The sequence below is a fragment of the Zeus faber genome, assembly GCF_960531495.2.
Source record: "Zeus faber genome assembly, chromosome: 1".
In the NCBI taxonomy this organism is placed as follows: domain Eukaryota; kingdom Metazoa; phylum Chordata; class Actinopteri; order Zeiformes; family Zeidae; genus Zeus; species Zeus faber.
Window position 1 is genome coordinate 37471346 of NC_137193.1, and position 17215 is coordinate 37488560.

A 17215-nucleotide genomic window follows, 5' to 3' on the forward strand; every position below is an offset into this window, starting at 1 on the left:
ACTAAGAGATTGCAAACTAATATGCATTTACGAATTAAGTCTGGCGATGCCAGGCTACCAATCCCTTCATACAACCTTTAATTTAAGGGACGAGCAATTCATGTTTGTTAAAACCAACCAGACACCAAGCAAATTCTACTCTACTCTGTGGGCAAGAAATGTATTTTGTGTGACTTTAAGTCTTAAGTAATGTCATTAAAAATGGAAAATCTCGTCAGGCGCTTTGACATTAGATCAAAGTGAAAGTATTTGCAGGAAACATGAAACCTTGCGGGCAGCTTTGCATTCTAAAGCTTAAAAATAGCCTCACATGGAAATATTTGCGTTGAGTTTTGTGGGATTTGGGGGGTTTAAACAAACTGTGACAGCAGCCGTGGCGTCATCCCTGCGGAGGAAGGACGTTCAAGACGTTTCCATTCTTTCTTTTCCTCAAACACTAGAAAAGAAACAGAATATTCAAAGCTACAAACAGTAGACTACACGTTGCAGGACATGCATCATATAAAATATTAGTTTCTCTCTTATTCACCGTATATTTACACATTATATTACATGTGATGTTCTGTACAGTAAAAGTTTTAGTCTACACGACATTCCTAAAAATATTTTCTGACCTATTTTCATTTTGACGTTAAAAACAAAAACACAAACAGCGGCGGATCTCGCTCCCAGACACACAGTTCCCGAAACTTCTCTGGAGCCGCAGCGCGCATGGCAGGTGGCTCAGCTCATACTAGTCCTGCGAGGGTGAGCCCAGTGTGGACGCACACAGGCACACACCCCGGGCGGACGGATGGGGTGGGGGCTCAGTCCATGATTGGGAGTCTGATTCCCCTCTGCCGCGACCGCGGGACAATAAAGCGCTCTGGACTCCGAGTTCCGACCTAGAGGCGCCGGGCGCTCACACATGCGCTGAGAGAGCTGAGCAGCAATGCATCCTGGGAAGGGGAAGGCCAGACCCCCCCGCCCTTCCATGCCTTTCAGGTGCCGGTGTCTGTGCTGCAGTTGCAGCTGTCTTTGCTTACTTTAGCTTATCTGAGTTAAGCCCCGCCTCCGACGGGGTCTGCCATCTTACTGGGGCTGCGTGGGGGGGCGGTCTGACAAGCCGCCCCCTCCACGCTGGGATACGAGCTGCTGCTGGAGCTGGAGCTGCTGCTGCTGTTGTTGTTGATGATGTTGTTGATGTTGTTGTTGTTGTTGATGTTGTTGTTGTTGTTGTTGTTGTTGTTGTTGATGTTGTGGTGTGGCAGTGAAGGTGCCCTGCTGCTGCAATGGGAAGGCAGTCTGCAGGATCAACTGCGTGGACTGGTTTCCATGCAGCAGCCGAGGAGTCTGCAGGGGGGACGCAGGAGAAACTGGAGTTAGTCTGAGAGCAAACACAGCAAATTTTGGTGGTACAAAGAATGTGCTCCTTGAAGGTTCAGGACTTGAATGGGTGGAAAGGGTTTAAAGTCCACCAGATCCTCTGTGGCAGTCCTTCAGTTCCCAGAATTCCATTTGAAATTGTTAATTTTTTTTCCAACATTGCATCATTTACACTCGTCATTCACTATACCTTGTACTGATCTTGGTCACTCGAGGTGGTAGGGAGACATATATATATATATATTCACAAAAAGTTAGGGATATTTGGCTTTCAGCTTAAATTTATGGAAAATGTAAAAGGTTCACGCGACAGTGATATTATATCATGAAAGTCGGTCATTTAAGTAGAAGCATGCAATGGTGATTTCCTCATCTCAAACAATTTATTGAAACAAAAGCCAACAACAGTGGTGGGTTTACCACAACAAAAAATGTCAATGTCTCAATAACTTGTCATGTGTCCTTGAGCATCAATTACAGCTTGACAACCACGTCTCTTGCTGTTCACAAGTCGACTTATTGTCTGCTGAGGCCTGGCCCCCCACTCTTCTTGAAGGGCGGCCCTCAGGTCATTGAGGTTCTGGGGTACAGAGTAACGAGCCTCTACACGGCGACTCAGCTGATCCCATAGGTTTTCTATGGGATTCAGGTCTGGAGAAAGTGCAGGCAACTCCATTTGAGGTGCCCCAGTCTCCAGCAGCTGTTCCCTAATGATGCGACCTCGATGAGCTGGAGCATTGTCGTCCATGAAGATGAAATGAGGCCTGTGTTGTTCATGCAGGGCCACAATGACTGGATTAATGATGTTATTCAGGTAGTATGGGCTTGTCACTGTACCATTCACAAAGTGTAGGGCACTTCTGTATTGACTAGACACACCTGCCCACACTGTAACACCACCACCACCAAAGGCTCGTCTGGTGACAACAGTGGCTGATGCATAGCGCTCTCCTTGACGTCTCCAACATCGTTGGCGGCCATCGTTCCTGCTCAACGTGAATCGACTTTCATCAGAGAACAGCACTGAGGCCACTGGTCCCTCGTCCAGCGTCAATGCTCCCTGGCCCATGCAAGACGATGATGCCTGTGCCTGGTGGTGTGGTCAGGTGCCCTTGAAGGTCGTCTAGCACGCAGACCATGCTGATGGAAACGGTTTCGAATGGTCTCATGTGACACGTGACGTGCCTCTCACCTCCCTTAAATGTGCCTGGAGTTGAGTGGCATTCATCATCAGGTTCCTCAGGGCACTGTTCACAATGAAGCGCTCATCAGTGTGGGACATGGCCAAAGGACGTCCACTTCTATGCCTTTCTGTGACTCTTCCAGTCTCTCTGTATCTCTGTTGCAACCTGCTGATGACACTCTGTGACACTCTAAGCTCAGTGGCCACTTCCTTCTGAGAACATCCTGTTTGAAGGCTCACAATGGTGAGGTACCGTTGATCAGTTGTTAGGTGTCGTCTTGGTGTCATGATGTCAAAATGTGAACAGCGTGATGAAGAGGACTGTTAAAATACCAATTCTAAGTGAACCAGGAAATGTATTGTTCGATTCATGAATCAAACACCTGTTGTGAAAATGAAATTAGGGGGAAACTTCACCCGAAAGCCGAATATCCCTAACTTTTTGGAGTATATATATATATTGTGAATGTTCATCCATATCAACAGTTTTCACTGCTTACGCAATCTTTCCATTATCGCTGAAGGTGGACCCCGCCACCAACAATTGAAACAGCATTGAAGGAGGAGCACATGTATTAAGGGAATACATTGAATGGCTGCTTCTTAAAAAGTGCCAGCTAAATAAAGTATCAAATATGGGATTTTTCTTTTAGCAACATAATCTCACAAATTTCCACTTTAGAGCGTCAGATACCTGCAGGAACTGGGTCTGCTGCGCCGGCAGCTGGGTCTGCCCGGCCTGCAGGGCGGCGCTCTGGGGCTGCGGCTGGCCCGGCTGCTCCTGCTGCTGGGGCGGCTGGGATAGGCTGATGGTCTGTGTCTGGCCTTGCTGGGGGGCGAAGGCTGTCACTACCTGGCCCATGAACATGGTGGTGGGCACCATGACGGCCCCACAGGCCATCTGACCCGCCACCAGCTTGGTGAGGAGCTGCGGAGCCGTCGGGAACCTGGAGATGGCGGGAGGAGAGGGTCAGCACGGATGCAAGGTACCACAACGCAGGAAAGGAAAACAGATTTCCCCTCGCAAGGTTTCACTAGGGTTGGGTCCTTCATGATAGTCAGACAAAATTTTAGTTGGTAAATCAGAAGACATGACCTAAAATTTCTGATGACAGGGTGTCTGTCTTAAAAGGTTCCCAAAATATGTAACTCACTGATGCAAAGTTTTGACAAAATGTAAGACAGATTTTTGGACAAATCATCTCTCTCTTATTCAGTGAAGTACGGCAGGTTAGTTTAAAAGAAAGTTGAATATATTTGGAACAGGGAGCCCAGTAGGAGGTAGAAGCAGATTATGAACTAGATGATTCTTAATTATATAACGTTATTAAATCATCAATTCAAATCGAATACGTTTTAATGAGTTCCAAGGACCGACAGATCCTGTGTCATGAAATGGCTGAATCATTAACATGTAATTTTAGGAGGAGTTTCAGTCTACAGTTGAATGTGATGTCAGGTGGATTCCTTAATGAGGTTTGAGTTCAGAAGCAGATGTTGTGAAATGTCGACACAGAGTTAAATTCCCATACGGCCGGCCCAACGCTTTCTCTAGTGGAAACCCGCTGCTGAATGACTCATGCTACATCAAAGAAATTGCTCAGCTGCGGGGCGTGGGAGTGAGACAGGCATCAGCCCTGCGACATGAGGACCTGACATCAAGTCCCTACTGAAGGCATCTGGTTCCAGGGCCACAGATACGTAGCTGGACTCTGGAGAACGGAGGAACGGGGCACGAGCGATCACTCATGACTCAGGTTGGGTACCAAACCGACCTGGTATTCATTATATTAGCCCAGGGGCTAAATTAAAGACCGTAGTATCGATAAGCTCAGAGGTTACCGATACTGTTAACGGTATTGGAGGATGTAAGAAAAAAAAAAAATATATATATATATTTAAGCTATACAACCCATTACAATACGTGGAAACGAGGGTGCAGATTTTGCTCCGACCGCCCCCTCTCCATGCGTAATACGCAGAAAATAAAGCAGTATTAATTCTGCTCCTAATTTGTTTCAGTTTTTCTCAATTAAAAACAAAACAAAATGAAAAAAAACCCGATAACAGTACCGTTAAAGTACTGGATCGAAAATCAGTATCAGTAGGAGTAGTAGTACCGTTAAAATCTTAACAATACCCATCCATACGGGTCGTGCAAGCTGTCCCCACACTGTTTTTAGTTGTTTTATTTGGAGGAATGGGGCACGGCGATCGGGGCACACAGAGAACCGTATCCGTTTAAACATATAAAAACATATTTATGATTCCCCTTATTGATAATTCCTCATTGAAATGTTATCCCTGTGCATTTTGTAAGCTTCTATCTGTTTTATCCTGTTATTCTAATGCACACTGACTGACGAAAACCCCCCCCAAAAAACAGTGCTCGACTTGAAGTCAGTCGACTGAAGGGTTTCTGACTGATGATTAGGCTCTAGTAAAATCCCGCTATTTGTGCTTTATTTGGATTCCGCTCCAACCCTACTTTAAGGCAATGTTACTGCATTCCCACACACTCCCATTCCCAGCCGGAATTTTCCCGGAAATTATACAAAGAGTGGGGAAATTCACAGGACGACTTTTACGAAACATCAACACCGGCTCCTTTTCCCACATGACAGCAATACGGAACATCGCCATTTACGGCTTTCAGTGCAAGTGGGAAAGGGGCTTAAGAGCCAGAGCTTCATCTGTCACGGAGGCCTTGCCAGAAAACGGTTTGGGAACCTCTGTCCTAAACAATATCATGTAATATGTGGCAAGAAATTCCATGCATCATTTGGCAGAGAAATGCAAATGTGTTGCAACAGAGTGGTCTATATAGGGCATTGTGAAATATCAATCAGAAACAATACAAACATTATTTCCTGCTCAAACTGCACGACACAGAACCATCCGAACACGTTAAGCAATCAACAAATAACAGTTTTCATTAGGCTGTTATTTTACTTACTTTTCTCATGATCCTTTTTTCATACGCATTCTATTAATAGTGTTCAAAACTACTTAGAGAAAAGATATATACAAATAGCCCCCAAAAATTTTTTAATCATACATTGCTCACTTCTGTAAATGAATTCTGTATCTTCTGTGACTAACGGGAGGGTGAAACCTAAAGATGTTTGTACAGGACACGGGAGGGTGAGGGATCTGAAATATATACTGCTTATGCTTGTTCAGACTCAGTAAACACAGTTATTTTTGGTCTTTATTATAACCAATATCTAATGCAAAATATTCTACAAATTTTTTTTATAATAATAACATTTACACACACACACACACACACACACACACACACACACACACACACACACACACACACACACACACACACACACACACACACACACACACACACACACACACACACACACAATACTTAAAGAGGTTTTTTTATTGATCGCTGAACGTTGAGTCTCTCTATTTGCCAACGGTGTGTTTGAACTGGAGGCTGGGGGTGGGCGATCGAGGTTCGAGCAGGATTCATATTGCCGTGAGGTTCGGTTGTTGCTGCTCCCTCCGTAGGAAACAAGTGGCTTGACGGGGACCCTGTAGGAGCGGCTTGGAGCCAGCAGGGGCGGTGTGACAAAGACAGTACCTGATCTGCGTGGCAGTGCGGTCCTGGGAGAAGGTGACCACAGCGGGGGCGCTGGGGCCATTGCCCTGGGCCAGGCTGGTGGCGATCTGCAGCATGCTGCTGGGGCTGCCCTGTGAGATCATCATGGTGTTGTAGAGCGGAGTGGCCAGGGAGCTCTGCTGCTGCTGCTGCAGGGCCCCTGGGGGACGCTGCTGAGGCTGCAACCAGGAAGAAAACAGATCAGGAAGAAGACAGGGAGGCTGTGGTGTTATTGTTCTGACATCATTTCAAGGCCACATTTATTGTGCTTTGCATTTTTGAACTATTTAACAGGACTGTGAACCGATAAAAAAGCATAGTACTAGATAGAATAATAGCATAATAGACTACATTCCTAATTAAGTAACCTACACAATTACTCATGATGCAAAAGGTGAAAAACAAGGAATGGAGTATGATAGAAGGCCATATTCTGAGCAGCACACAAGCTCTTGCTTTTGCTCTTTTAATCATTAACAATGAAAACAATAAATGCGAGTGACCATGTCCACAGGACGCGAGTAATACATGACTTTATAGTTCATTTAGCTTCCTTTTTTGCTTCCTTTATTTTAATTAAATCCCTCTGTGTCTTGCAACTGTCCCTTACTGTTCATTTCTGCTGACACAGAGATTTGGGTATTTGTATTTGTACTTGTACTTTTCCTTCAGTATCAGCCCTGAGTACTCGCAGTGAGGCTGACCTGCGGCATCGCTGAGCTCTGCTCCCGCAGCAGGGTCTGCTGGGGGGCCGGTGGCTGCAGGTTGCTCTGGAGGCTTCCTGCAGAGACCACTTGACCCTGCAGGCCCAGGGCCCCACCCTGGAGGAGTGAGCCCCCCTGCGCCATCTGCACCGAGCCCAGACTCACTGCTCCACTTCCCTGCTGCAGGAACATCTGAAATCACAGACATTACATAATCATTAGAATGATGAATATAATAATAAAACAAGTAATATATTAACAACATTATTATTAATTATTATTATCATCATTATTGTACAGCAACTTTCATTCCTGGAATGACTGGAACGAAAAGAGGAGCGAGCCTGAGTCCCAAACAGAGGCGATGAGACCCAGTGAGCCACTATTGGAATTTCTATACTGGACAGAAAGGTTTTTTTTTAACCACAACATAAAGAGACAAATCTCTTTAAAGAGCTCAACTTTTCATCACAAAGGCCACGTCCACATGTATATGGTTATTTAAAAATATATATTTTGTTCCGCCTTCTTCTTGAGCGGTGAGTACAACAACAACACAGCACGGCATTGGCGTACTTTGAACCGCAGACGGCGAGGTGGCTTGAGGGCGCAGTGTATTTATATGCGTCCGCATGGCAGTATAATGATGAAGTTACACTACTTGTAAACATATAATTAGACTACGCTAACCAGACTGTTTTTTTCCGGGATTGTACCGGCTTCAAGCTCTCTGTTACGTACAGTGTTTTATTTTTATTCATTCAATTACAATAAATACATCCGTTATAAAAACACATTGTTATTATTGGTTTTGTTTGGAGAAACGCAAAGTGGTGAGGCACAGCGGATCGCAAAGCGGATGGCAGAGATCGCGTCGCCACCAAACTTTTTTATTTTATTTACATTTATTTATCTACATTAAACCTAACAGTACAAGCCATTTGAAACACACTGGTAGTCCGCCATTGTTATCTTGGTTTCATTGGTTTCTGGCACATGCTCAATGTGTGAAACAAAAATTGTGCACGTGAAAATCGATGGTCATGACGTCATCATTACATGTTTCACCGGTCCACACAAATACGCAGAAAGAGGAGTTTCGAAGATTTTCCACCCTGGAACGGTGTTTTTTTAAAAGCTTTGTTTTCAGTGACGTGAAATACCATTGTGGTGTGGATGGGAGACCAAAACGCAGAGAAAATACCAAGTTAAAAAAATACCCACATATGTGTGGACTGGGCCTAAAGCCCCAACACTACTCTCTTCCGCCCACCATGTCTCTCCATCGCTGGAGAGACCAAGTAAACAGAGTTTTTATGAAAAAAGAAAAAAAAGCTGCACAAATCCAGGAGGCCCTCTAGTGCGCGAGGCTCCAGGCAGTTGTCTAACTATGCCCTATGGAAAGACCGCCTGTGCCAATTGGGCTGTCAAGATCATAACATTTTAGTTGACGATTGTCATGCAAAAAATTTGGATGGGAACCTGATTGTGCAATCTTCCAATTTTAGAAAAATATTGCGATCTGCTCAAATAAATGCGATCAGGTGATAATCTAGTCATTGTGACGGCTCAAATTATTTTTAAGTGTGATATAGATATTAAAAACAACTTCATTTTCTGCTTTTTGACACATAGAAGAACGTCAACGTCAAGATGTGGGATGTCTCTAATGAAATGCAGTTACTTCTCACTTAACGATGAGTTCCGTTCCTAGGACCAGGTTGTTAAGTTAATTGGTCGATAAGCGAGGACCCGTGTTATTTCAGGCTAAGGGGGAATGGTGATTGCTTACGCTAGTGTAGTGAATACTGACAGACTGCGGGAACCAGACAGACTAAGAACGGTGATGCGCCATGAGATGCTTGACACTGAGACTCCGCACACACGCCGCGGTATTGCACAATACAGACTGGTCAAAGAGCTGGTCGTAAGTCCGAACGTTCATTAAACAGGTAGGTTGTTAAGTGAGGAGTACCTGTATATGACAATCTGAGTGTTCTGATCACCCCAAACTAACAGTCTAAGTCTGTACTGCTGACCGAAGAAAACTCAAAACCAGAAAATGAAGGAGGTGGAGGAGGCGTCCGACCTGCAGACTTTGTCCCTGCACGCGGTTCAGCTCATCCTGGATCAGCCGCAGCTCGTCCTGCTGCCTGTGGATGTTGGCCTCGATCAGACGCGTCCTCTGCTCCAGCTGCTCCTTCAGGTGGTGCATGGCGTCCAGCTGGCTGGAGAACTGCACCACGGGCTGCGGGACAGGGGAGGGAAGTGACACAGGGACCAGGACAGGAAGTTGAGTGAAGGAGAACTGAACGAGGGCTGTGACATGGTTCGATATAAAGAGCAGAGTATTCTGGTCCGCTATTTTGTCAGGGTATCAAAACTGCTTTTTATTTTATTTTCGCACGAAATTTTAAAAACGTTTCACACGACTCTGTGGAATACTCTATATACGCAATATCAGTGGTCAGTTACTTCAAAATATAACTGACCACTTCTGGTTTCACAGCCCTCGTATGACAATAGCGACTGTCTCTAACTTATGGCAATACATTGAAACTACAATGGAAGACTTGAAGAGATGGATGATTTTTGCATATAGTCTGGCTTTTTGAATGAGAAGCAAACAATTGAATAGTTTTTCAATGTGATTTTTTTTTGTTTGAGGAGTTCATATATTTTTTTAAAGTAACAAATGTCCTACCTGACCACTTGGCTGAATCTGTTGTTGTTGTTGTTGTTGTTGTTGTTGTTGTTGTTGTTGTTGTTGTTGTGGTTGTGGTGGTGGTGGTGGTGGTGGTGGTGGTGGTGGTGGTGACGTGATGGATGGTGCCATGTTGTGGCTGGTATTCTGGGAGCTTATCATGTGCTGATGGGAACAGGTAGAAAAGCACAAACATAATAAATAAGTAAAAACACACAACAATGCTTCATCTGGAGATGTTTGCAGTGATCAGATCAAGCCCAACAGCTAATAACATATTTAGACTGAACTTAAGATGTATAGATATTTATCAGAACCGGCCAATAATTTTATATTATCATGTAGCTTCCGTCAAATTGTACCGCAATAATTTAAAGCAACCTTCATTTGTGCTCCATAAGATATGATGATATGAGTAAATATGAGGTCTGTATTCGATTACAATATTATAATGTAGTTATAATAGTTGTGTAATGCCCTATGATTACTGTGATCCTAAGATCATACCAACCTGGCTGCTTATGGACGACCTTCGTGTTGAGATCATCTCCAACCCCGAGGAGACAGACTGTCTCCTCGGGGTACTTCTGTTTCCCTGGAGTTTATTTTGCAACGCTACAGGGAAACACAGGCATTCAGCTCCGATTAGACGGAGCTTCTATCATTCCAAGATTCAGATAATCCTAAATTATATTATTACTTTGTTTGAGTTCCACATCTCAACAACTTAGCAGATTCACCCCACACACACTCTGATTGTGGTCTGCTCAAGCGGTCACCCAAGATGGTGCCACAGACGGTTGCCATGGTGTGTTGGTGCGTGTTGTTTTTCTTGTTTTGTTCGTAAACTTGGGGCAAATTCACAGGTCTGTGCGTCTACTAAACCGCACAATCTTCATTCTTATGGACTATTATCTATCTCCTAGCACATATTGTTATACTTCATATTGTGAACATTTGCACATTCCTGCACAAACTCTATATCTCTTTATTTTAAAAACAACGATATGACATTCTTGTATATTTTACATAGTGTTTTCTTATTGTTCTATTTTACATATATGTTTCTTGACCTGCAATACATGTGTTTTACTTTCTTATTATCTCTTACTATGTGTATTGCTATTTTTATGCACCAAACACAAAGACACACTCCTTGTTTGTGTAAACTTACTTGGCAATAAAGACGGTTCTGATTCTGATTCTGATAACTCCGCTGAGCGACGTGGGGCTGATGTCGGTGGGATCAGGGTGGGAGCAGGGTGTTGCTTACATGGGGGGTCGGACACGGCGGTGTGGGACGACTTGCGGGAGCTGCAGGAGGAGGCTGAGGGCGTACGGCTGGGCTGAAAGCGCTCGATGGCTTCCTTCTGGCTGCACGTGTTGCGCTGTGACTCCGAACCCGAGTGCTGACTTTGAATCAAAAACTGTACCAGAATATACGTATATAAAAATAAGGGGCTGGATCTATCAAAGTGCTTATCAATGACTCATCAAATGTCAAATACATACTTTCACTTTTACTGGAGTAATTTTACGTTGAGGTATTTGTCCTTTTAAATCAGTAAAAGCTCAAAATACGTAAGTGATTTCTTCTCTTGTTCCTTTAACAACAAAAACAAGAGTTTCACCTTATCACCCATTTCTGAAGCCGGCTCTTTGATCCCCAGCTCCCTGCGCTGCTCCACCCGCACCTCAGCATAACTGCAAACACAACAGGAAGAATGTAAAATGTGAAAGTGTGATATTCATATCAGGGAAACTCCTATGTTGATGTCTGTGAAAAAGTAAATAAAATAAAAATCGATAATCGATATGCTTAAACTTTGTTTCAATTAGTGAATCGCTTTGAGAATTGTAATATTGATACTTTGTTTGAAAGTTATGCATTTTGTCTTGTTATGCACACTGCTTCAATTAAATACCACCAGTCACAAATCTATTTCAATATTTAATATCTGTATTAGACTGAATTTGTTCTGTGAAATATTTCTGTAATGCATGTCGGATGGTAAAACTGAAAAGCTGGCAGCAATTCCCAAATATAGAACCGCATCATCAGCCGCCTCGTGTCATGGGATTGAATCGATATTGATTAAAATTGTGATCATAGCAATCAGTACCTGACCACCGTGTGGGTGCAGACGATGAACTCAGGCCGTGAGTTCCACTGGTGGTAGGTGATGTAGTAGTGTGTCTGCAGCCAGATCCACTGCTGGCCCTTGGTGAGGAAGCGGTAGTAGCAGGACTTTCCCTTTCCGTACTGCATCACTGTGGCCACAGGGCGAGAGAGAGAGAGCGGAACTCAGAATCTGATTCGATCCTGTGCTCATTTCAATTCACGGTCTGGAATTACATTACGAAAATTCTCGGACTTTGCAGAACTTTCCGTGACTGTTGGGAGTGCTGGCTGAAGGACTCACAGTGTTCATGGCACTTGGCGAGCGTCTCCAGATCGTCCACGTGGTAGTAGTCGTATCCAGACGTTCCCAACACCTCGAATGGAAGGTAGCCGATGATGGGTGAAGCTCTGGAGCCATAACCACCACAGTTATTGACAAAAGTTATCCGAAAACTCTTGCAGATGAACTGAACTTCCCTCAGTTGCAAGAGGTGCTCAGTAGTTTGAGACGGCATGTCTGGATGGGGGTCGTATCATTCTGTTTATTTCACTAAGAACATTTTCAAATACGAGGAGTTTTGTCTTGGTAAAGGGTTAAGGTTAGGGTTAGGGTTACCAATTGGTGCATTGCTCAACAGATAATTGCCATAAAAAAGTTTAGCACTCTGAAAAAATGAAATAAGTATAACCAAATGTGCCAATTTTCCAAAGAAAATAGCCAAATAAAAAACTAAAAAAGAGAAAAAGAGATTCTTTGCACAGGATAAGTTAAGTTAAAGGGCATATCTGGGGCTAAGTGGCAGTATGGTTGCTAGTATGGTTATGGGTTTAAATTAAATAAATCCAAATATAGGTGGATGTACTGTACGGGATGAATAAATATGAATCCAATAAGTGTACAGTGTCATTTCTGTATTTCTGAGTTTGAACTCACCTGTGATCCAAGAAGAGGAACTTCCACTCTAAGCTATGTCTGGATGTGAACTCTTCATTCGGTTCTTCAACTGTGCACATTTCCTGTTTTGGGTGAAATAAGAGTCAAGTTCTCACACTCGGCTTCGAGCAGCAGAAGGAGAGAAGCCTCTCCGCTCTTTACCTTGATGAACTGGGGTTTGGCGAGCCGCACGGTGGCCACGAAGCAGACCCTGTCCTCAAAGGCGGAGTGGAGCGATCGCTGGATCACGCCGTCGAAACCGTTCCTCGTACAGTTAGGCACTGCGGGGAGACAGAGTGAGCGCACGGGGCAGTCACCAGAGGGTGCCGAGTCCATGGACACGGCAGGCGTCTGTACCGCCATCAGCAAAACTCACCATTATTCAGGGACCTGAAGTTTCCGATGAACTTGACGTATTCGTAAACGGGCGATTCTTTGGAGTCGATTGTCCCGCGGAGCATGTGGCAACAGAAATCCAGCTGGTTTTTTGCTGCGGTGAGAAAGAAATAAGGAATCACTCTCACCTATTTAAAGTAACAAAATACAAATACTTTGTTATTGTACTCAAGTAAGTTAATCAAAGATGTACTTATTTATGTATATTCAGTTTGAGGAATTCTTCGACATATTCTCCACTACATTTCAAAGCAAATATCTGTATTTTTCACTCTATTAAGTTTCTAACACAGTCACTTTACTAAAAAAAAACCCAAAAAACAGTTGTTTAATATATAGGTGTAATGTTGATGTTGACTCAATTAATTTAAGTTGTTGTATAGACATATCGCACTAATAACATATGAGTACTTATCTTATTGCACAAACATATTATAAAAAAAGATAACACAACTTTTATTCTGCTTAAGCATTATAGGCATTTTATATCAGGACATCAGTATATGATGTTTTATATCTTAACAACATATTATGTGCTCTGTTTATGCTCCGACCATTTCTAATGTAGTATTTATAGTTCCTGACTGCGCAGAACAGAGGGTATTGGAGGCAGATGATCCACTGTGGACGGGAGCAGTCGAAAGAAGAAGATTATTTTCATTGAAGGTTTTCGGTTTTGCTGTTGGTTTCAGTTATGGATGTGAACATTTCAGTCACCTTTCAGGTATTCGGGCGTGAGCGTCTCCCCCTCCAGGATGTGAGTGGACAGGGCCTTGTACACGTCAGAATGCTCCCCCTCAGGAAGGAAGTTCAGCAGGTTCTGGTCCACTAGATCTGACTGGAGCACAACAAGACAACTGGTGTAGGAACATTCAGTGAGTGTCGCTTTGTTGCCACGACCTAACTCTTTGTGATAGCTGGTAGTGTCATGGTAACCTCATTCTATTACTACTTCAATGCTCCTCCATTTCTGTGGATAATTGTGATTCACTTTGTCCCCTTTGCTCTTCTTACGTACATCTGTATCTGGGAAATGCTGACATAGGCCAAGTGATGAAACACTCCAGCTGTGCATTACAGGGGACCTATTATGCTTTTCCTTACTTTCTGTCATATATATAATGTTACAATGTCTGATATTTATAGAAGACGTGATCAAAGTGTCAAATAATGAAGTAAACATGACAAAGTAATCACTGTGAGTACAACACTGAGGCTCATTTTACTCTCTGCCAAGCCGACATTTGCATGAAACAAAAAGATCCCCGCGTGCGAGAGTCCTGGTGTTGTGTTCATGTCTCCCTCAGTGAAAGTTATGGAGTAAACAGAACGAAACCAGGAGGCCATGCTCAAATGCCATTGGCTCACAGAACCCGGAACTTGTGCCCAAACCCCATTGGCTCATATAACTTGAGGCCTCAGGAGGGTGGTTCACTCCATTTAAACAGAGCTTCAGGAACACAGTGGATTTAGAGGCATGTTAGAAAGGTTCTAATGCATAATCTGATTGGTATTTTCAGAGAAAAACAACAATTTTTATTTTATTTTATTATTATTATTATTATTATTATTATTTTAATAAAATAAATAAATAAATACAATTCAGAGTTTTGGGGTGTTTTTCCTAGCTCAAGGCTTTGGGTTGTTTGGGTGTCAACAAACTATCTTTTGAATATGGCCGAGCGAAGCCATTTGAGAATAGAACTGTGATGAACGGATATACAAATAAACTCACCCTGGTGTTTGTAGCCTCCACATCAGAGTAAAACATACAAGGAACGGCCATTTGATATTATTAAAACCACCCGTTCTACTTACAGGTAAGTGCTCGAGCAGCGAGGCCACACTCTCGGAAACATAGATTATGTTGCCATCGGTCATGATTACGAGGAAGAATCCATCTAACGCCTGATTAGAAAAATTAAAACAAAACACAGGGTTTTATGGTTTTAGCAGCATTTGGTTTCGAATTTTCAGAGATTCAGAGTCTGTTTCCGCTCACCTCCAACATCAGCTGCGTGAACTCTTCATTGCTAAGAAACTGAGGCTTCCAGTCTTGTCTGATCTCACTGGACTCTGACTGAGCAGCGATTTCTGGAAAATGGGCTGAAGGTCAGAAAAGGCAACTCCCATTCTGATAAAACTTCAATCAAAAAAGGTTTCTCACCTCTATGCTTGCACAGGAAGTCGATGCTCTTCTGCAAGATGGTCGACTTGTCCATTTTGCGGGTGTTCCCTGGCAACATGGTGCCCAGCTCCTTGATGAGCACATTGAACTGGTCTCTGCGCTTCTTTTCAGACTTGTTTCGAGACACACTGTTGGACGTTATGATATGATTAAATAAGTATTAATCCATAATTAGCAGAGTGTATCATCTTGGTGGATCAGCTTGCCCGCTACTGCCATCATCTAACCACATTTCAAGCATCACTGTGGACCTGTTTGTGCTCACGTTTGCTGTGCAGTTCACACAAATTTGTTGTATCCAGTCAAAGGTGATAAGAATCTCAACGTTTTGCTTTGTCCTTTTCATCTTCTTCCATTAACCCATTTAAGATACGGCTGTCATCCTTGCAAGTCAAAAACTGGACAGTTGGACTACATTCTGCTAGCGCCCCAATTAACACCCGACACCGCGCCAACACGCGACACAATGCAGGCCAGGACACTCTGGTTAGAACATCTTATGAGACAATAAAACAGCATCAGAAATATTACTATAATATTGGCTTTATCAGGCATAATGTCTGAATGAGAAACTGCTAACAACTGTAAAGTGTGCCGGCAGCAGGATTTCATTCCATCAAACCAGGGCCTTAAAGGGTTAACCAAAGGTGTTTTCGGACCAAACAGTTCTGGGGATTCCCTGAGGGGAACTAGGAACTGGGGAGGGCACCTCAGAACTAGATACCATCCAGGGCTTTTTTTCTGGTCGCATTTTCTGGTCGCAAAAAAAAATCGATCGTGTTGTATTTACCAGTAGGTACGCTGAAGTGATGTGAGCCAACCGGGTTTTAGCATGACTTCCGTGTTGAATTTACTCCGTAAATTTCACTGATTTCACCGCATCAGTCCACCAAAATCTGTTACTGAACAAATTTGAGGCGAGAAATAAGCAAACCAGCTGCTGAATCTTCGCTCATATTAGATCTACAAGGCCTCATTTAAAAGTTTGTTCCGACTTTCGTAAGTTAAGGGGTCGCATCAGGACAGTGCACAGGGATTCTTTGTTTTGTTCAATTAATGTCAGAACATAAAATAAATGTACTAAATACATCTACAATAAAAATACTATTTTACTGTTTTTTATTGGGGTTTTTTTATTGGCGGCGAGTGAATGTGGGCTGGCCAGTGCACAGAGCGAGCTCTGGGGGCGAGGGGGTGGATGGGAAAGGCAGGGCGCAGAGGGGCACTGTTTGTTTTTTTATGCAAGTGTTAAAATGTTTTGGAAATAAATTGTAATAGTGACAGATTGTGGCGGACAAAGGGGCGTGGTCAAGCGTTGGTTGCGGACGAGATCGGCGCACAGGCTCGTGAGCAGCCCAGCAGAGTAACGCCATTCCTCCTGCGCCCAAGAGGACAATTATTATCCCCGATTATTATTAGACTCCTCAGAGATATATATATATATATATATATATATAAAAAATTGTGGCCTGCATGCCACATATTGCAATGGACAATAAAACTCTCGCCATATTGGCGCACCACGGCCAGAAAGACTCTGCTTCCCTCCCTAAACCGTTACCTGCGGAAAGAAACCCACACACATATTTACACAGGTTTTTAAATATACCGGTTGCTGGTGCTGCATTGGATCATGTCGGTGACCAATCACCGTAGACAAAACATCTGGACCAATCATCATGCACTTATGTCACTGAAGGTTTCTCTTGCGTTGGAAAGTCTCTGCCCTGAAGTGGGAGCTAAAAAAAAGTCCCTCAAAATGGTGTTCTCAGAACTACGATCGTTCCTTATTCCTGCATGTGAAATGTACAACTAGGTCTTACTGCTGGCCACGCCCACTGATTGTGCCTGTTTTCCCATTGACGCCTGAGGAAAAACGGGCACTATGAAATCACTGTTGAGGTGTGACCAGCAGTTTAATTGGTCTCGAAATCCAAATGCGCACGGAACTAGGGGTGCAAGGGATCACAAAACTCACGGTTCGGATCGTTTCACGG

The 17215-nt window shown here is 43.5% G+C and overlaps 1 protein-coding gene across 1 annotated transcript; it reads right to left on the reverse strand.

Annotated features, from left to right (window-relative positions):
• Positions 1-409: 409 nt before the first annotated feature.
• On the reverse strand, positions 410-15574 carry clocka (clock circadian regulator a; the record flags this gene model as incomplete). Its single annotated transcript, XM_080000438.1, is given in 20 exon segments — positions 410-1332; positions 3243-3495; positions 6153-6349; positions 6875-7066; positions 8964-9122; positions 9579-9743; positions 10090-10193; positions 10753-10996; positions 10998-11005; positions 11218-11282; positions 11702-11849; positions 12002-12108; positions 12635-12717; positions 12797-12915; positions 13011-13124; positions 13748-13868; positions 14849-14938; positions 15033-15124; positions 15198-15346; positions 15543-15574. Coding segments are annotated over 20 exon segments (2703 nt in total). The 3' UTR covers positions 410-1071.
• Between the last annotated feature and the right edge of the window lie 1641 nt (positions 15575-17215).